At 44.0% G+C, this 22,011-nt stretch overlaps 1 protein-coding gene across 4 annotated transcripts in view; it reads right to left on the reverse strand.

Annotated features, from left to right (window-relative positions):
- TPK1 (thiamin pyrophosphokinase 1) overlaps positions 1-22,011 on the reverse strand; it is a 327,111-nt gene that overhangs the window by 123,485 nt on the left and 181,615 nt on the right. For all 4 annotated transcript variants that reach the window (XM_042806372.1, XM_042806374.1, XM_042806375.1 and 1 more), the window contains one exon: positions 1,997-2,092. In XM_042806372.1, coding sequence (XP_042662306.1) covers positions 1,997-2,092 — 96 coding nt within the window. The remainder of the gene's footprint in view (positions 1-1,996; positions 2,093-22,011) is intronic.

Genomic DNA, 22,011 nt, shown 5'->3' on the forward strand with positions numbered 1-22,011 from the left:
CAGAAGACTAAAAATAGAAATGTATGCTTTAGCTAGTGTGCATGAATTGGCTGATAGCATTTTATTATGTTTTATGGAACAGACACTGCAAGCAAGAAGCAGCTAGGATTTAATGAACATGGTATTTAGTTTTAGAAAACATAACCATGTTATTTCTTGCACCTCTGAAAAACTCAGATTGTATTTAAAGCACATCTTACATGTAACAGCATAAAAATATAACTGAACTGAAATCCTAGGTTTAGTGCATCGGCATGAATTCTGCACAATTACTGCAATTACATTCCAGCTTGTACCTTACAAAATATCATCAAGGATGATACAGTATATATCCTTTAGCCAACTTAACAGGGCTTTACCTAGGACAGTGATCAAAGAAATCAAAGTTTTACAAATAGGCTACTTATTGTTGAAACACATCTGTAGCTGTCATGTTCCCATTGCTCTTATTTTAACCACACATTGATTATTCACTATAAAACCTCTTGTGATAGCATAAAAAAAAATCCCTCTATAGCAATAGCTGGGATTTGATAATGAACTGAATCCAGGAAACACTCTAGTTCTCCTTCATTCTAAGGGTAATTCTGTTAAGAGGGAAGCACCGTACTTGCCAAAGTCAAAACAGATCCTAGGCGTAGGTGGCTCATCTGTTCTGACAGTACTTGTTATCATTTGGGTCCTAGATGGCAAGACACCCCTCTGTGCTCTTGAGATGATAAATTATAGGGGGAAAAAAATAAACTATCATATAAAGAGTTTCCTGGCTCACAGCCAGACAGATAAGAGAAGTGTATGGAGAAACCCTCCCATCTCTGTCTGTACCAATGGGGAAAAAAAACTGATGAACAACAGTATGTATTGAGGGTGGCAAGAGGGCAAGAGGAGACACACTTGCAGATGGGTGCCGTGCAACAGCACTCTGAAATGTCCCATGGACATATATTTCCTTTAGAAGATCAAAACATTTCAAAATAGCTTAAGCAAAACCTGGTTAATTTTTTACCAGCCTGGAGTGAGGAGAGGAGAAAGAGGGAGTGGTATTGGCTTTTCCACCTCTTGCTGCTTTGCCGGAGTACAGTGATCTCAGGAAGTCAAGAGAACTTTCCTATCCTGCTACAATGAAAATGGGAAAAGAGGCTTACACATTGCCTTCCATCTTGTGCTGTTGTTTTCATTTTCTTACATTCCTAGTGCCCTCACTGTTGGTAAGAGGATGCAGCAGCTGTTTCCTCTCAATTTCTTTCACCCTTAGGTACAGAGCAGAAGAGTGAGCTCAGCCCTTACGAATGACTGCTCCATGGGGAGGAAAGGGCAGCAATCTCAAGAGCACATCTGCCATCGACTCATCATGCTGGAAATTCCCAAGGAATTTAGCTTTGCATCTCAGGGAGATGAAACAAGCGGGCCTCTGCAACCAAACTGTGGAAGGGGAGGGGGAACATTGTCTCCTTTGCCTTTCCAACGAAATGAGCAGCTGACAACTCCATATGGCTCCTTTTAAGTTTAGTGCACTGCTTGCTCGGCAAAGGTTTCCTTTGATTCCAGGGGAACCTTTTGCAGAAGGAGGTATTGCTTACCATATGTAATGTTGGCAGGATAAGATTCCCCCTCCCATCTCACCTTTGGGAGGGGAGAGAAAGGAGATGAACATCAAGGCTCAGTGTGCCAAGACTTGAAAATATATTTACGTGCCAGAGTGGGACTCTCGCTTTGAACACGAGCCACAACAGATCTTCTGCACTTTGGGTAGTTCATTAACAGAAATCAATACAAGCTGCCTTTTAAGAAAGCCAACGCTTGTTCATTGACACACTGTGTAATTCCTTTTAGCAGAAGCATCAGTTCTTAAAAGGTGTGCAGTAAATTATGGCAAAACCACAGAATGGCAACGCTACAGAAAACATTGTTTCATTTTAGTGCAAACTTAAAACATAGAACACTGAGAGGAAGAGTAATTACTAAGAACCAGAGACAAAAGATGTGTCGCCTTTACCTGGAGGCCTTTCTTTTCTATCTTTTTCTGGAGTATCTGAAGGCACTTGGTGAAATCTGTGAGGTCTTGATCCATGGTCTCAATTAACTCACATCCCTAGTGAAGAAGCAGCAAAATAGAGAGAAAAAAAAAAAAAAAAGAACGTCAGTCATCTTTCAAGAACTGATGCTGTCTTCGGTAAAATTAACTACAGTCAGCAACTCTGAAAACCTCTGCATGGAGATGCAGGATTAATAAAAGACTATTACCCTTACAGATCCCAAAGACTGTAGGTCCCAGCTGAACAAATTATTATGAAGCAGCAGTTTGACAGACACAGGAGTAGATACTCAAAACCCATCGAGTATATTTGTGAGTTTGGATAAGCGTGTTCTGTGATGCTCTGCTGGATGGACAAGCTGTGATGTGGCGAGTCCTGGGCGATCAGTAACTTCCAGGACCAGATCCCAGGAAAATGACTGTCCTCTCTGGTGCTACAGTTACTGTGGTTCTGCTACATCTATTCCAAAGTGTATAAATGTAAGCTAACAGAAGTGTTCAAGCTTCCAGGAACCTGTACTAGTTAATTTGAAGTGATACAACAACAATTTCCTTGCAAGGGGGTAATATGGATGAGAGCATGTTAAAATGGAGAAGAGCAGGAGTTCATATCTCTTAATTGAGAGCTAAACCCATTCCTAAGTGTCTGATAAAAGGATGAGTAAGGAAAAGTGGAGTATATCTACCACATAAAGTCACTATTCAAAGAGGTTTCAAGGATACAAAATACCTAATACAGCATCGTAAATTAAAATAAGAACCATGCACAGTGGATTTAGAGGTTCCCTCTCCTCCCACTTCAATGTCCCCTTAAAAGCCTCCTAGCTGTGTCTTTATCTGACAGATTTTATGTTTCTGCTATACACAATAACAACTGATAAGAGAAAAGCATTCAGAATCTTTGTGTGTGTGCCTATGGGTATAAAGTGTATTATTTTGTTACATCAGAACAAAACCCCAAAATATTAAACTTGCTTCTACCTTGGTGGTAAAAATAAAGGCACAGAAGACAAAATTTCCCAGATCAGTGCACGGATGGAGTTTAGTGGATTGCATGCAACGAAATAATGAGCCTTAAATAGGAAGACACACACTACCACTGAAATGCTTCCCCGCACAGCCGGAATGCATATAAACCCAAACAAAACCAGAATGCAGTAGGGGATTTGGAAGAAGTGGAAGAGATAAGGGAGGCGATAACGGCATGCTTTTTCTTATACCTTTTCTCCTCCCTCCGCAAAAACTTCTGAAAGGAAAGCTGGTCAAAAGCGGTAGCCTTTCTGATCCTGATATTGCTCTAACTACCTTTTCAAGAAGTAATAAGAGGCCTGCCGGGGTGAAGCATCATATAGCTGCAACAGCACATGTAATCAAAGACCTCTCTTGCAGAAGTGATGCTGCTGCCACCATGGAGAGGCTAAGGAAAATACAGCTGGAGCCTGGACCCAGTGCTAAGCATCAAACAATTTGAAGAGCTGCCACGTCTCCACTTGTCACCAGGAAAGGCTGAAACATAAAATTGGCAGGGGGAAAAGGGACACCAGCCATCTGGAGTCTGTAATGAACCTGTGAGTTGTGCAACACCAGCCAGAGACACCCAGGGAGCCCAAGAAAGGTTCAGGCCCACCCAGAAAGCTCACAGTTGGATCTGAAAACTACTGAAGGGAATCTGTTCATCAAAGCCACTCTAAATGAAAAGATGTCTCATTCACTAAGAACAGGGTGCTCCAGACAGTCTCGTTATCGGCATTGATAGTGGACAGAGAGACCAAGCTGTGAGAAACTGTGAACAGACAGAACCTTCCCGTCTCACAATCAGCCTCTGAACAGCACGAGAACGTGACAGATGAAGACTAAATCAATGGCAGGGACAGCTACTGCTGAGCATGGGAGAAGAGACAGAAGCAAGTTACCTGCTCTTAAATTAGCAGTAGAGAAGGAAAGTCTTTTATCTTTTGCCAGGGCCATTCCTCGGCTTCACAGTGCTGGCAGAAGTGAGTGGTTTATAGGTACCAATTTATAAATAAAAGATTTAACCCCCACTCTTCCCCAGCACTTTGAAATACTCCTTCCTGCAGTCACACTAACAAGCCTGATCTCCTTGGGCAGTCAGGTCTTGGCAGCTGCAGGTGGGCTGCAATTCTGCTTTCTACCCAAGGAAGACCAAATTGTTGTTTTTTGGTTTTGGTTTTGTTAGGTTTTTTTTGTTTTGTTTTGTTTTTTTTTTTAAGTAATGATCTACAACAGCTTAAATTATTTTATTACTTACTATTTGATGCTTTCTATTATTAAAAGCATTTCACTTGAGTTTAGTTCTTGTCTAGCCTCTCTGGATGTTCTTTGATAAGAAAAATATTTCATAGCAACTACAAGGTACCACCAAGGCAAGGTGACTCCAGCGTGGTTGCTGGAGAGCACCACAAGTCATTTACTGCAGCTCCAGAAGCAAGCCATCACGCACCACACAGAGACTCCCTATGTTCAGCTCTGCTACTGTCTTTTGCACATATTCACAGTAAAAGGCCTCAAATATATGTCACAGAAATGCAATCTAAGTGTGTAAACAGGACGTCAAATGCACAATTCATTAAAGGCAGGTTCCTGTAGCTGTGATATTGATATCAAGAGGGTACTGTGGCAGCAGTAACTAAAAATGAAACCTGGCTTAACAGTGGTATCCTGAAACTGTTTACTCACTGTGCCTTTGACACCTTATACAAATACTGCTGTAGATCATACTGAAAATGTTGACAGAGTGCCACCACTAAAGCCACCGCTTCCTTCATTTAAACTGTGATTTCTCATTTTCTTCACATCAAAGCAGATAAGCAGCCCTGGAACTGGCAGAGATTTTAGAACTGCTCCTTTTGCCACAATGGCAAAGAGACTGGTGTGGTCAGACCGTGCTGGGGAAGAGGACAGGCAGCAGCATTCGCATCCTCCTGCATCCTCTTTACTGCCTCGCTGGAATTAATGTCTGTGCAGTTCATGTTCACTGATGGTAAGAGAGTTTTAGATAAATCTGTTGCTCGTGACATATCAAATCCAATATTTTACACCACAGAATTGGATGACAATTCAAATGCAGTTCTTGTCAACCTTCACTGTATTATTCCCGAATGACAAAAATCTTCAAGACAGAGCTTTCCGATGCAGCCAGGGTTTAATGAAAGGACAGTAGAACAATTGCAAGGTAGGCAATAACACATTTAGTTTTATAGGTATCTGCTCAACTTAATAACATTAACCTTTGGTAAGAAAGTTAAAAAGTCAAACAAATTTAACATTAGGAAAGGTTAGAAAAATCAATACCACGCAGCAGGAAAGAAAACAATAGATTGCATCTGATGACGACAGAACTTTGCTGAATGATAGGAAGAGGCACACAGAATTAGGCTTTGGCTGTTCTGTCTTATTATAGCAGTTATGAGAGGCACATTGCTAAAGAAGGAGGAGTGTGCCAGACACACATAACAGGATTATTGAACCCTGTATTTCAGATGACACTGAAATCAGATAGGCACTGAAATGTCAATCTCAACATCTCAGCATTTCTCCCATTTTTAGAAATATTATGCATCACAACATGTTGTGTGTTTAAAGAAAGGAGTGTGTAGGTGTCCACTCCCCTATGTCCTTATTAATTGCTTATTAAAAGAAAGTCATGTTTGTTCTTACTCTAATCTTTCTGAGCATGAGAAGATAAATAGGACAGAATACATAAAATATCCTAATATGCACTATCTCTGCAAGACCCTCCTACAGCCAGCCATTTGAGTCTATCTTTCGAAGCCTGTGTCTGGCTGTGCTCACTGAGTGCACCAGTGACATCCAGTTCTGTCTTTTAACAATTCCTGTTGCACTGAAGCTCAATTCTGAGGTATTAACCTCAACACAGCTGCACCTATGTATAGTGCTAATGACAAACACAGGCAAACCATATATCCTCAAGTTAAAAGAAGAGAAGGGAGACAGCTTTTAGAGCCTCTCAGAAGTACAGCACAGACAAATAAAGTTTAAGGAACCTATATAAATTAAATGGTATTTCTAAACACCCTCTTTCCCCTAGACCTTACTTGCCCCAACAGTAATGCACATAGCCAATCCCAATATCTCACAGACCAACTGAGTAAGAGCTATAGATTCATGGAACTATTTCAGTTGGAAGGGACTTTTCAAAGTCATCTGGTCCAAGCTCTTGCTCAGAGCAGGTTAGATTTGCTCAGGCTGCTCAGGGCCCTTTCCATTCTAGGTTGAGCATCTCCCAGGATGGAGGCTCCGCAACTTCCAAGCAGCCTCAGTTGCTTGACCACTCTTGTGGTGAAATATTCTTTTCCAGCGTTAAATTGGGATCTCGTGTATTGTAAATTGTTGTTGCTGCTTCTTTTCCTATCCCTGCTTTCCTTAAAGAAGAGTCTGGTTCTGTCTCCCCTCTGCCCTCCCATGAGGAAGTTGAAGACACCAATATGATCTCCTGTTCGCCTTTTCTTCTGGAGGCTGAAGAAAGCAGTTTTCTTCAGCCTCTTCTCACACATCACGTGCTCTAGACTTCCCTAACATATATTTCCCTCACTTGCGTTATATCAGAATGCAATATTTCCACCTCAGGGAGCCTGGAGAGGTCCATAAGCAGCAAGAAGGTAGAGGGTTTCTAGTTCTCTCTTCTTTTTAATGTAAATTTCTGGCCCCAGGGCATTTCAGTCATTTTGCCCCTATGGTATCCTCTTCCACTTTTGCCTGCTCGGAGAATAACCCAAACTTCCACATTCTTCATATTCTAGCTGCAGTCATCTGACTGTCTGGAACCCTCAAATGTTTTCATACCCAAATATGCAGACAAGTATTTATGCTCTGAATTGAACTCAATGCAGTTGATACTGAAAAACAACTGTAGGAAAAAGCATGTGTGGAGCCAAGCAAAGTCTTCTCTAGACCAGGCATCAAGAGGCAGAAAGGGACCACAGGGTCTGCCCACAGGTCTTGGACTAGGCCTAGAAAAGAAGATAAACATGCGAATGCATAATAAAAGAAGTTTAACAGATGACAGACATTATGTTCTACCACCTTGTCTATAATAGGAGGGGGGTGGTGTGAGAGCAGAGCAATCAATCCGTATCAGAAAGAAACAAAACTAGTTTGGGAAACATTTCTTGCAGAGATGGCAGTCACCTAGACACTGGTCATCCTTCTTGTTGGTCTAGTGTTTCACAGCTGATCGGAAACAACTCTCCCAGAACGGAAACCAAGTGCGATCAGGGCATAAAGATGGACCAGGCTGGAATGACACATGAGGTTTCTGAATACATTTCAAGAGACAGGATTGGAGAAAGACAGAACAAGAGCACCTAGTCTGAGCTACTGGTAGGCATAAAAGCTGCCTAGGTTTCCTACAGGGTGTAAGTTACTGGAGACTGGTGTAGTAAGATGGCACCAAAACTGCAGAGCGGGTTTATCTCTATGAATTACAAACCAGCAGGAAATTAGTGAATTGAATCCTTTTGCATTTTGGGAGTAGGATGCAAAGTACGGAAGGCAAAGCAGGTAAGTTCACTGATTTCTTCTGGGAGTTTCAAATACTGTTGAACAAGTATTGAACAGCTTCTCTTTTGATCAGCTTAATCGTGTGAACTGCCTTTTGATTTTTGTAGTAGAGAACAAAATAAATGCATGTAATTGGTGAAAATTATTTTGGATATTTAAATAGCCAAAATACATAATTAAGTGAAATGCATATTCTTTTAGTTTTTGGCCTCGAATTTGGCTGGCTGCTTGGCGTCAGCGCAAAGCTAATACTGTACAGATTGCTTGGCCCTCAGTTCTGGGGTGGATGATGTTTCAACTCGTCCAATTGCACATTAAGTGGCACCGCCATTCAAATTAACTAAAAGAATTTATTAATCATGTTGAAGCATATGCACTGGAAGCCAAATAACTGAAATACACACTCAAGTGAAAGCCCCATTACTGAAAAACAAAACAAGAATGTTTGCTTTTGACCATCACTTCTAACCCATACAACACCACTTGATTTATTAAACAAGAACTGTATGGTGTCATGAAACAAAACCAGTAAATATATGTAAACATATGCACACCTCCGCAAACCTAAAGCTGCATGAACTTGTCAAATTTGACAAGCGTTAAAAAAAACAGAAGAGCTCTGTAGTTGAAACTTTGACTGCAACAGCTGCAGCCTCTCCTCCCTTCCCCTATTTCTATTTCGATATGGTCTTTTTCAAAGTAAATAAAATGCTTCCTGTTTTTGTTTTTAATGAGGCAGCATGTGGCTTCTGGTGGAGGACAGCTTTTTCATACCATACATTTGATGTTGAGATAGCAGCAATGAACAAGTTCTCCTGCATTAATTAGGTTGCCCCCTTTCAAAAGAAAAGTCTATTGTTCATGAAATCATGGCAATTACTTAAAGTGAACAAAATATGAGTCTGTTCAGTTGGTATTTGACCAATATCAAAGAAAGCCAACATGCCTTCTTTACCACCTATAACAAACTGAAAGGAGAAAACCAAAGTTTTCTAAATCTAAGAAACCAAAGCCAAGCAAAAAATCTCCACAAATTTAAAAGAAAAAAAGAAACAAAACCCAAACACAGTTAACATCGCATTTTCTGGATAAATTCCCAGTATTTATCTGTACTGTAGCAAAATCTTCTGACTTATTAAGTTTGGTGAATGAAAGCAAACATCTTAAATACTCACCCACAGGTCAGAAAGTGCAATAAAATATATGTCACTGCAACACCTATATCAGAAGACCAATGTATTTTAAAATTTTTAGATTACCAAGTGGAAAGTTAAGAGTATTGCATGAGAAAACCAAGGTAGAAAGATCTGCCAGGAGCTGCAGTCTCATATATACAACCCACATCTCTCCATACCCGTTTCTGGCATTTAAACTGTAGACCTACATTTGTACATCCCTATGCAACCCAGATGTGTTATTTCTCCAAGCTGATGATTAAAACTGAGCACAGCACAGCAGTGACAGCCACCTGCTATTTTTGGATCTTCTCTGAAATTTCCCTTATGTGCCCTTCCTTGTCTGAAAAACAAAGGTTCAAAGACAGGAGTTTTAATCGGTGGTCAGGCTCCCTCTGTAAGGTGTACCGTGAAAAGCTTTTGTCTACCAAGCTGATTAGGCCCTTTGGATCTTAACCAACTGATAGCACTGATTACAGTACCTTGCTTTTCATGTGAAGTAACCTGGCAACGGGAATTGCTACTCTACCTGCGTGCATTTATGTATGAAGATTTGAGGTAGTGCGTATAAGGGAAATCAGAGTGCTGGAATGGCACCAGTCTCTGACAGATGCCATGGACTGTAGACAGCACAGGCCACTACCCAGTCGTGTCAATGAGAGTCTTTTTTGTTGCCTTGGATGCACTCTGAACCAAGAATGAGAACTGTATCGTTTCTAAAATGCTGTAACTACACTTAAACACTCACTAAAACTAATACTATCTTTGGCACTCACACCAACGACAATGCAAATAAGAGTCAAGCACCCTCCTGAAACAAAGTAGGAAACAGAAAAGCTGCCCCAACCTCAAATCCTATGCCTCACAAAGCTGAAGAAATAGGGCATGCAGTATTCCTTGCAATTCAACCATCTGAGGTAGCTTTTATGAGGTGGGAGGGAGCAAGAGGGGCTATCTGCATTTCAAATCCCACAACACTTCATGCACAGTAACCAAACAGGTTTCTGTGGTGTGTTATTTTTGTGTTTTTTTTTTTTTTTTGTTTTGTTTTGTTTTGTTTTGTTTTAATTAAAAGGGATTCAGGTTAACAGCTTTTGCTTTTTATCACATAGGATGACAGACACTCTAAAAAACTAAAGTTAATATGCAGACACTGTATTTGAATTGACTTCAGTTTCCAGACTGATTGCCAATTCTCAAGAGTCATCTCATGGTAAGAAAAACAAGGAGAAAACAGCAAGGCTTGTACTGGGCTGTTTTCAAGGATTTGGGCTGGTAAATTTTAGCCTTCCTAAACACTACCTTAATATGATCCTTTGCCAGCAACCTAGGGACCCAAGAGCACTGTGACTGTGAAAAATGCATAGAAAATAGCAAAAAAGATGTTAACCTAGATGGCATAAAATTCCCTGCAAGGCATTCCTGATCAGTAAGCTTATTTAAATATATATGACCAGTACAACTAGTCTCTCTCTCTCTTTTGCATTCAGACAGGCTTTATGCAAGAGAATTCTTGTTCCTTAGATAATGTAGATAATATGGTAGATAATAGCTACGTCCTTAGTTTCAGAGATATATAATTGATATGAAAAGAATTTGGATTGTGAGAGTGGAGCTGCATCTCAGATACTGATCAGTGGACAGAATTAATTGAGACCAGGCCCCAAATGTGTGCTATGCCCACAAAAAAGGTATGTTCCTACACAACTCTGCCTACGTATAGAAGATTAGTAAAAAGGGATTCGAACATTCTGATTACCTGAAGACAGCAAATTGAAAAGAATAATACCCTCCTACTGTGGATAAAACTCCAAAATTTGTGCTATCAATATAATTCAGTAGCTCATTTCTCTTTTTGGTATTGAGGTATTAATGAAAATAGCAAGATTAGTCCTAAGACTGATCCTTCAGGAAAGTCATTGATCACTTCCCACTGCTTGTTAGTTTTCTTATGAACAGCTGGCTGCCTTTAATTTGTGTATTAAGTTCCAACTTGGCTAAGTATGTGACTAGATAATACTCTTCTTCTTTCCTTGTTATTGTTCTGTCTGACAGTTTCTAAAACCTCTCAGACTCAGTGTAAGAGCTGTATGTCACAAGAAAAGAGGAAACTTTCTGTAGGGGGAGTTTATTCATTGCCTAGAATACCCCATCATTTCAGCATCATTTCATACAGAACAAAGAACCACAGAGCACTTTAGGTTGGAAGGGACCTTAAAGCCCCCCCAGTGCCCCCCCCTGCCCCGGGCAGGGCCCCCTTCCCCCAGCCCAGGGGGCTCCCAGCCCCGTCCAACCTGGCCTTGAACCCTCCCAGGGAGGGGGCAGCCACAGCTGCTCTGGGCACCCTGGGCCAGCGCCTCGCCCCCCACACCATAAATTTCTTCCTTAGATCTCATCAAAACTGACCCTCTGGCAGTTTAAAACCGTCACCCCTCGTCCTACCCCCACCCCCCCTGACCCAGAGTCCCTCCCCCCCTTTCCTGTCCCCCCTTTAAGCCCTGGGAGGCCGCTCGAAGGGCTCCCCGGAGCCTTTTCTTCTCCAGGCTGAACCCCCCCAACTCTCTCAGCCCGGCCCCCCAGGGGAGCTGCTCCAGCCCCCCCAGCATCTCCGTGGCCTCCTCTGGCCCCGCTCGAGCAGCTCCGGGTCCTTCTGCTGTTGGGGGCCCCCGAGCTGCCCCCAGCACTGCAGGGGGGTCTCCCCAGAGCGGAGCAGAGGGGGAGAATCCCCTCCCTGGCCCTGCTGCCCCCCCTGCTCTGGCTGCAGCCCAGGGCACGGGTGGGTTCTGGGCTGCTGGCCCACGGGGCTGCCTCACGGGCAGTTTTCCCCCCACCAACCCCCCCAGTCCCTCTCCTCGGGGCTGCTCTCCAGCCACCCCTCGCCCAGCCTGGGTTTGTGCTGGGGATTGCCCCGACCCACGGGCAGGACCTTGCCCTTGGCCTTGCTGAACTCCATGAGGTTTGCCCGGGCCCCCCTCTCCAGCCTGCCCAGGTCCCTCTGGATGCCACCCCTGCCCCCAGTGTGTCCCCCACCACACAGCTCGGTGCCATCAGTGAACTTGCTGAGAGGGCATCGATCCCACTGCCCATGTCACCAACAAAGACGTTAAACAGCACCGGTCCCAACACTGACCACTGAGGAAAACCCCTCGTCACTGCTCTCCACTTGGACATCGAGCCCTTGACCACAACTCTTTGAGTGCGACCATCCACCCAATTCCTTATCCCCCGAGTGGTCTGTTCATCAAATCCCTGTCTCTCCAATTTAGAGACAAGGATGTCATGTGGGACAATGTCAAATGTTTTGCACATATCCAGGTAGCTGACATCAGTTGCTCTTCCCTTATCCACCAGTGCTGTAACCCCGTTGCAAAAGGCCACCAAATTCATCAGGCACTGTTTGCCCTTAGTGAAACCATGTTGGCTGTCATCAGTCACCTCCTTATTTTCCATGTGCCCCAGCACAGTTTCCAGGAGGATCGGCTCCATGATCTTGCCGGGCACAGAGGTGAGACTGACTGGCCTGCAGTTTCCTGAGTCTTCCTTTTTTCACCTTTTAAGAATGGGGGTTATGATTTCCCTTTTCCAGTCAGCAGGAACTTCACTGGACTGCCACAACTTCTCCAATACGATGGACAGTGGCTTAGACACTTTATCCGCCAGTTCCCTCAGGACCTGCCGATGCATCTCATCAGGTGTCCTGGCTTTGAGTGAGTGGTGGAGTTTTTTGGTAGCAGGGGAGGGGGCTACAGTGGTGGCCCCTGTGAGAAATTTCTCAAACCTCCCCTGCTTCCAAGTCAGCTCCACCTCTGCACCAAAACTGAGCCAATCAGCTGCAGCTCTGCAATAACGTATTTAAGAAGGGACACGGTGAGGAGGAGTCAGACTGTCATGGTTTGAGCCTGGTTGGCAGCCTAACACCACGCAGCCAGTCTCTCCCCCTTGTCTTCCGGCAATAAGAAGGGACAGAGAGCCAGGCTTGGGGTTAGAAATAGGAGTGGGATGGGGAAAAGTCACTCTTTATGGTCATGAACAAAAGGCAGACTTGTTAGGGGAAGAAAAACAGAACATACATTTATTACAGACACTAACAACAATTAACAGAGCAGGACAGTGAGAAGCATTGCCACATTTTGAGAACACCTTCCCCCCACCCCTCCCTTCTTCCCAGGCTCAGCTCTGCTCCCGATATCTCTACCTCCTCCCCCAGGGGCACAGGGGCAGGGAATGGGGGGTGCAGTCAGTGCTGCCACTTCTGCCATCTGCGGTGGGGGGAGCTTCTGGAACTTCTTCCCCCTGCTCCATCGTGGTCCCCCCCTCACAGGAGACAGCCCTCCACAAACTTTCTCCAATATGAGTCCCTCCCACGGGCCGCAGCGTTCCCCACACTGCTCCGGCTTGGGTCACCAACTTTTTCTAACATGAGTCCCTCCCACGGCTGCAGCCCTTCCCGAGCTGCTCCGGTGTGGGACACCCTCGCATGCTGCAATCCTCCCAGCACTGAATTACAACAGCGGGGGCTGCTTCTTCCCACAGGATCCTGGCTGCCTTTTGGCACAGCACCTTAACAAACCATATGAGGCCCCTCACAGGCCATAAATCAGTGTCTGCTCCACCACAGACCTCCATGGGTGGCAGGGGGGGCTGCCCTGTCGTCTCCCCACAGGATACAGGGGGGTCTCTGCTCCGGCACACCTCCCCCCTCCTTTCTTCCTCCGTTCCTCCACTGACCTTGGTGTTCACGCAGCTGCAGCAACTCCTCCTCACAAGTCTGTGTCCTGGGTTTCAGTGAGTGCTGGGGTTTTTTGGTAGCAGGGGAGGGGCTACAGTGGTGGCCCCTGTGAGAAGCTTCTCAAACCTCCCCCAGCTCCAAGTCAACTCCACCTCTGCACCAAAACTGAGCCAATCAGCTGCGCCTCTGCGATAACGTATTTAAGAAGGGACGTGGTGAGGAGCTGTGGGACTGGTGAGGAGGAGCCCCCCCTGCCACTCATGAAGATCTACGGTGGAGCAGGCACTGATTTATGGCCTGTGTTTTTTGCCTGGTTGATCAAGGTGCTGTGCCCGAAGAAGGCCGGGGTCTCATGGGAAAAGGTAGCCCTGCTGCTGTAATTCAGCACTGGGAGGATTGCAGCATGTGGGGGGTGTCCCACGCCGGAGCAGCTCGGGAAGGGCTGCAGCCATGGGAGGGACTCCAGTTGGAGAAAGTTGGTGACCCATGCCGGAACAGTGTGGGGAACGCTGCGGCCCATGGGAGGGACTCATATTGGAGAAAGTTTGTGGAGGGCTGTCTCCTGTGATGGGGGGACCACGATGGGGCAGGGGGAAGAAGTTCCAGAAGCTCACCCTCAAAGATGGAAGTGGCAGCGTTGACTGCACCCCCCATTCCCTGCCCCTGCGCCACTGGGGGAGGAGGTAGAGATATCGGGAGCAAAGCTGAGCCTGGGAAGAAGGGAGGGGTGGGGGGAAGGTGTTCTCAGGATTTGGCAATGCTTCTCACTGTCCTGCTCTGTTAATTGTTGTTAGTGTCTGTAATAAATGTATGTTCTTTTTTGTTCTTCCCCTAATGAGTCTGCCTTTTGCCTGTGACCATAATGGGTAATTTATCCCTGTCTATCTCAAGTCCCAAGCCTTGCCTTATTTTCTCTTTCTCAGCGCTGGGGAGGAAGGGAGAAGTTAGCTGCATGGTGCTCAGTTGCCCTTTTAGCTCAAATCTCAACATCAGTGCCCATGGACTCGTGCACCTTCTGGTTCCTTAGATGGTCTTGAACCAGATCTTCTACAGTGGGTGGTTCATCATTCTCCTCCTTTGCCTTTTGTGATTTGGGCGATGTTGCTGGAGCCCTTGCTGGTGAATACTGAGGCAAAAAAGTTGCTGAGTACCTCAGCCTTCTCCATATCCTCGGTAAGCAGGTCTCCTGTTTCCTTCCAGAAAGGGCCCACATTCCCTAGTCTTATCACCAATGTACCTATAGAAGCTTTTCTTTTTGCCCTTGACATCCCTGGCCAAATTCAATTCTATCAGGACTTTGGCCTTCCTAACCTCATCCCTGGCTGATCAGACAGTTTCTCTGAATCCCTCCCAGGCTACTTGTCCTTGTTTCCACCCTCTGTAGGCTTCCTTTTTGTGTTTAAGCTTGTCCAGGAGCTCCTTGTTCATCCCTGCTGCCTCCTGGTGTTCTTACCACACTTCCTCTTTGTTGGGATGCATTGCTGCTGAGCTCAGAGGAGATGATGATCCTTGAATATTACCCAGCTTTCTTGGGCCCCTCTTTCCTCCAGGTCTTTATCTTATGCTACTCTGCCAATAAGATCCCTGAAGAGGCCAGAGTCTGCTCTCCTGAAGTCCAGGCTACTGAACTTGCTGTGCACCCTCCTCGCTGCCCTAAGAATCTTGAACTCCACCATTTCATGGTCACTGCAGCCAAGGCTGTACTCGAGCTTCACACCTCCCACCAGCTCCTCCTTGTTGGTGAGAACAAGGTCCAGCATAGCCCTCTCCTCGTTGGCTCCTCTGTCACTTGGAGAAGGAAATTATCATCAACGCATTCCAGGAACCTCCTGGATTGCTTATGCCCTGCTGTGTCATCCCTCCAACAAATATTGGGGTGGTTGAAGTCCCCCATGAGGACCAGGGCTCATGAACGTGAGGCTGCTCCTATCTGTCTACAGAGGCCCTCATCTGCTCAGTCTTCTTGGTCCGGTGGCCTGTAGCAGACCCCCACTATAACGTCACCTGTCCCTGCCTTCCTTTAATCCTGACCCATCTGAAGAATGCTAGACTCTACATATACTTAGCACAGTGCAAGTCAGCTTCTGTGCTCAGAGTTTTAAACAATGTGCCTGGCCCCTCTTCTTCCTCCTTCAGTTTTACAGCCATCTTTCCAGTTGTATTTCTCCTTCTCTATGAAGGGAATGGCTAATTTAAATTTATGGATGTCTCCTTTGCTTTCTCTAGGCAGATCATCTGAGACAGGCAGATTATATAACATTTCCAATGTGTGCTGGTGCCTGAGAGAGGCAGCAGGTTTACATCGCTGAAAACTGGGTGTCTCCTGGCACTGCTACACCAGGTATACACCCTGCTTATGCATTTACAGGATACCAGAAAAGGTAATGCAGAATGAAGTTGATATCTGTTGTTAACCCTACATACTCCACATTAACTACAGGCAGAGAATTAACACATAAACAAGATGTTGCTTTTGGGAAGTAATTGGAGGAAAATTCCTATCCCATGCTTCAACAGATTCTCATGTCAGAAGTACCAATGTTGTAAAGGGTGCCAATATCAAAGAGCACATTGCTATTTATATAGCTATAGTGTTGTGTACTGAACGGAACTTTAAGGATTCAAGAATTATAAAGACTGGCTAGATTTTGTAAATGCTTAATCTTTCTTTAGACCAATGGCAACAGGTTTCCCAAATTCAAGATAAAATTAAATTAAACAGTTCTGTATTTCAACAAGTGATATTGCAAAGCTAACAGCAATGAAAATTATTATTATTATTATTACTACTAATAATAACAACGGCAGCATCAACAACCACCACCTAGCTTTACAATCCTTTTCCACCAAAGAGCACCAAACCACCTGGGAGCAATGAACACAAGTAATTGACATGCTGACATTTTGACAGACATAAGGGAAAACTCAGGAAAATTAAACCACTGCCCAGCAGAGCAGTTCCAACTTCATCACTAGCAAGTGTTCCACTGAGTATGAGCACATTTCAAAGTGAAATTCAGGATATTTTCTATATTTCCACAAAACTGAGATAGATTCTTGAATAATAAAAGGTCACACAATATATTCACACAGTTGCTGAATTTTTGATTTGTGGAGGGCTTCAACTACTCTGAATTGAAACGTGAGGTCGCTGAACAAACATTCAGTCCCTAGGTCTGAGAGCGCTTGATTACTTGTTAAACTGGAAGTCAGTTTTATCTTCCAGGTATACTTCAAGGCCTGATTCTTCAGTAGTCAGAGGTTGCAGGTTTAGAAACACAGAACACCTTGCAATTGGGCTGTACATCCTCCTCCCCATCTCTCTTTTCCACATGATACATAAACAACTACCCAGGAGACTGTTCAATTAGATATCAGAATATCCAGCTTACTGTACTGAAAATAATTCCATTGCACATGTGAAATGCTTCAAGCTTTGAACAGGAGACAAACACTACATCAAACAAAATAAATACTGTGTAGCCAACTAATAGCAATGACTGCAAGCAACACAGATCTTTGTAGTAAGAGATTTTGCATTGGTAAACCCTAGGTTTACCTAGGGAAATCCTAGCAGGATATTCTTTTGCTTTATATAGCAACAGTGATTTCTGAAGTCTAGCAGTGTCGCTTCTAGTTCTCTTTACAGACAGCTATGGTCCCTGGCAAAGGCAAGCTCGCACCTCAGAATAGATACAGACATTACAAAAGGCACTATACGGTCGTCTTCTTATTCTAAAAGGGTCTGTTCAGAATTAACCATCCTGCGAGCTGTGATCAGTCAGGGGCCACTGAACAGGTTATAGTTTAAGGGATCTATGTCCATCTCAGAAAGCAGGGTGCCCAGTCTGATCTCTATTAATGCTGTAGCAAATGCCTTAAGTCAATTACCCTGAACAGACGTCTATGCGAAAGATCAGATCCCATGATCTTCCCCAACGTGACTGAGAGTCAGAATTTGGCCTCGTGCATCTGTTGTTGACAAAGGGCAATGGAACAGTCAGGGCACATTCATAATTCAAAATGCATGCCACAGCCATTTGTGCATAGAGCTGTGACTGGTTTGCAGGAACTGAATGCAGTAAAAAAAGCAGTTACATACTGCACTAAAATACAAATGCAAGTGTCAAAAGGAGCTGAGTGCACACATGAGGGCACACTGGCCTAACAAACTATCTGGAAGATGCAAAGAGGCAAGACAAGCCATTTCCTTGACTGCTGCCTAGACAAAGCAAAAGGCTCAGGAATGTCCTGCTGTGCTGTAAGCTGCCCATCAGTTATACAGGCTGACATGATTGTTGTATGAACCTGACCTAATGTTCATTGATACCAATACTCAGGACAGTAAGGTACAATCTAAGATTTCCATAATGCCCTATTCTAACACATAATCACATCTAGGAGCTTCTCCTTTTCTTCTCTCCTTCATTCTACCCACCCTCTATTTTAAACTACTGCTGTTAGAAAGAAAAGGAAAAAAGATATCAAGACCTGCTTGTGTGTTTTGATTGGAGATCTAAAAAGAGCTTACATCTTCAACAAGCTGTGAGACTTTAGAAGCTCAGCAGAGCTATACATGCATATTTTGAAGGGGCAATTTTAATTTTTTTTTAGCTCATGCCAGTCTTTCACATATATTGATTATTTTGACTGAACCTTGCCTGCACTGTTAATTCTGAAGCAGCTCCACGTGGAAATAGCAAGACCTGCAGACACATACTCCCCCCAAATTCTGAAGTTTTCAGAATATTTGGCTCTCTTCCATCTGGGGGTTGCAGACAATGGTTGTATCTCTACAGGAGTCAATGCTGTGACTGTAAACTGGAGTGGACCTAATGAAGCTGCAGTGGGAAACAAAGCTCACTCTAGGGTCTACCTGAAAGAATCTTTCTTTTCTGGTGGGTTTTACAGTCTAAACAGATCTAAATACTGCCACTGCTCCTGGGAGGCCAATGAGAGTTCATATCTAGGTAGGTTTTCCCAACGACCCAGTTCACAGCTAGGCAGGTTATATCTGCACTTAGCAGGCACAGGGCAGCCCTGTGAGCAAATCAGTGCCAGACCTTACTCAAAAGCCTCTCCCTGCAAAGCAGTTTCAAGCAAGGATGAACATTAGTGACTGCCCTTTAACACATTATGTTAAAGATTTGTCAGAGATCTCTGAAGGTATGAGGACACTTGCAAAGAAAACACTCTCTAAATGTTTTCCTGGGCTCATTTTGCTGTGAGAAGGCAATTAATACACTAATTGGATGATAAAATATGGAGATTAAACTAACCTTTTCAGTCATCCTGCCCATCTTTCTAAAGAGAAAGTTTTTCTCCAGTACACTCTCAAGTGTTGTATTTAATTTAATTACAATATTTTTCAAACCTCAAAGGTTTTGCTTCTTTCCAGCAGAAAACCACACCACAACAAATCCTGCTAGGTGTTTCTCCTGATATTTTCCAGTCTTTTTTATGCAGATATATCCCCCCTTGCATGTAGGAGTTACATAAGTACATATCTCCAAGTCCATGAGATGCCCAGTAACACTCTTTCTCTTTCCCAATGTTTCTTTAAACTCATGTTTCAAAATCCCTAGCATCCAGAGAAAGAAAACATAAGCGTAAAGCCTACAGACAAGCAATACCTGTGGTATATACAAAGCAATCTTTCTCTACTGACAGAAGGCATTAGAGCTGCTCTCTTTTTTTGCAGGAACTCACTGCGCTTTTCCTTACATAATGGGATGGCAGTCCTGTGCCTGAATTGGACCACAAAAATCATTTGTGTTGAGAGGCTTTGCTTTTCAAGCTGCAGATCGCATTCTAAACATCAACAGATTCCAGTACATTCAGACACTTAACAGTTTTCCCTTAAACAAGCAAAAACTTCCCCTACACCTTTCATTCCATGTCTGCCTATTTACTAGCTATCCACCCGTTGCATCTGGAGACAATGCCCTAACTTTTACTATTCATTGCAAATTAGTAATCTCTTGGCCAGGCTTTAATTTTATAATCCACATCCAAAAGAATCAGAAGGAAATTGTCTTGTGATCAAGGCACTGAGACAACGTTCATTAGCCAAGGGTTCAGCCACTGATGCTGTCACAGGAATATTGCATGACCTGGTTCCTAGCTTCTGCAGGTGTTAGACTTCGATTTTGCCCTCTTTCCATCTCAGTCCTGCAAGTGTGCAAAAAATTAATACTTATAGCATGCACTGTGAAAATACACGAACAAGCATTCAAGAGGTAGTCTATATTGCAGTGAGAACCATCATGATACAGACATGTAAGGTAGCCATAATCCTAATCAGATAAACTGCTTAAGGCAAATGACTAATTCTCCTGTTCAATTTTCAAAGACATTAACCGTACTGTGATTTTTCTATAGTAAAACTCTTTAAATACTTCATTTCTTCACCTTGACTTTTTGTGCTGGGTTTCTGTGTTGGGGTTTTTGGTGGCAGAGGAGGGGGCTACAGCGGTGGCTCCTGTGAGAAGCTTCTCGAAGTTCCCCCAGCTCCAAGTCGGAGCCACCTCTGCACCAAGGCTGAGCCAATTGACGGTGGTGGCCGCGCTTCTGCAATAACGTATTTAAGAAGGGGAACCTGGGAGGAGGAGCTGGAGTTATGAGAAGGACACCTATGCAAACACTGAGGTCAGTGAAAGGAAGGAGGAGGAGGAGGGGGATGTGTGCAGAAGCAGAGATCCCCCCTGTATCCCGTGCTGAGAGGGCAGGACCACCCTACTGCCACCCATAGAAGTCACTGGTGGAGCAGAGGCCGAGCTGTAGCCTGTGGAGGAGCCCACGCTGAAGCAGGTGGCTGAGCCCGAAGGAGGCCAGGACTCTGAGGGGAGAAGCCTCTGTTGTTGTAGTTCAGTGCTGGGAGGACTGCAACATGTGGTGGGACCCATGCTGGAGCAGCTGGGGAAGAGTTGCAACCCATGGGAAGGAGTCATGTCAGAGAAAGTTCATGGAGGACTGCCTCCTGTGAGAGGGGAAGCACACTGGAGCAGGGGAAGAGTGTGAGGAGTCCTCCCCCTGATGAGAAAGAAGCGGCAGCACCGACTTCACCCCCCATTCCCTGCCCCTGCGCCACTGGGGGAGGAGGTAGAGATATGGGGAGCAGAGCTGAGCCCGGGAAGAAGGGAGGGGTGGGGGGGAAGGTGTTCTCAAGATGTGGCAATGCTTCTCACTGTCCTACTCTGTCTGTCAAGTGGTGTTGTTAGTGTCTGAAATCAACTGATATTCTTTTTCTTCCCCTAACGAGTTTGTCTTTTGTCTGCAACCATAATGGCTGAGTCACCCCTCCCTGTCCTTATCTGGATTCCTGAGCCTTTTGCTTCATTTTCACCTTTCTAGTCTTGAGGGGGAAGGGGTGAGTGAGTGGCTGGGTGGTGCTCGGTTGCCTTCTGGGCTCAAACCATGACACTTTTACAGGAAAAAAGATATTGTCATAAAAAGGTAGCAGTCATCATCTATTCTGCATCCCCATTTTAGCAGCCATAGAAGCTTTCGCTTCCTTTGGAAATTCAAAAACTAAGCACTCTAGAATTACATGCTGCATCAAGTAAAAATAAAAATACCACAACAGAGGAAGTATGTGACTAGCTTATTTTTTCATTTGAATGAATCACATTGGAGACCCACAGTGAAATGGTTTTGCAGCAGATTTAAAGCAAAAACTGTTTTTCCGATCAAATTATATTATTATTACTTAGTGAAAGAAGATAGTTTTTTAATATTTTCTTCATGTAAACTTGATGAACTGTTATACTTCTAGATGCTTTATGTGAAGTCAGTACTTTTATTCTCTAGATACTTTAGGTCTTTCCAACTTCTTTTGTGCACGTAATGCAAATGAAATTCACAACTGCAGCTTTCAATCAGATATTTTTTGGAACGTGACAGTCTAACACTGAAATTGGTACCTAAATGCAGTCTAGTGGAAAGTGAAATCCACTGTTTTTAAGCAAGCAGAGGATCTGGCTAGATTGTTCGAATGGAAGTAGAAAAGAACTACTACAGACTTAGGTCAGAATATAGCATTAAGGAAAAACTGTGTTCGGTAAGTTTTGCGAAAGACTGTAACACATCTTTTCTGACAGCAGGAGCATTTGCCTTCATTCCAACCAAGCTCAGCCAAAATTCCACTAATATTAAACTTCAAACAGTGCTATAGCGCCAGACATTTTAATTAACTACTTATTTGTTCCAAATAATTTAGTGAAGAGTGAACAGAGATGTGATTATCATGTGCAAGAAGAAATACAGTCCCTCATTCAAGAAGAATTAGTAGGTCACTGTAAATAACATCTGCACACTTACTGTAAATCATTTTGGTGACAGAAGGTACTGCCATGCATTCTGATCAACATTACCAGTGAAGCACAGCCAATTATTTTGATATGTTTGTATGACAGATTGCTGTTATTATTCAACATTAGAATGTTTGATGCATAGGGCTGCCATCCCCCCAACTTCTTGTTTTGTACTCTCAAAAAAGCCTCTCTGTAAAAACTAAATTGAAGTGAGAAAGA

This window comes from Tyto alba, unplaced genomic scaffold (assembly GCF_018691265.1).
Source record: "Tyto alba isolate M040663 unplaced genomic scaffold, T.alba_DEE_v4.0 Super-Scaffold_46, whole genome shotgun sequence".
NCBI classification, from domain to species: Eukaryota; Metazoa; Chordata; class Aves; order Strigiformes; family Tytonidae; genus Tyto; species Tyto alba.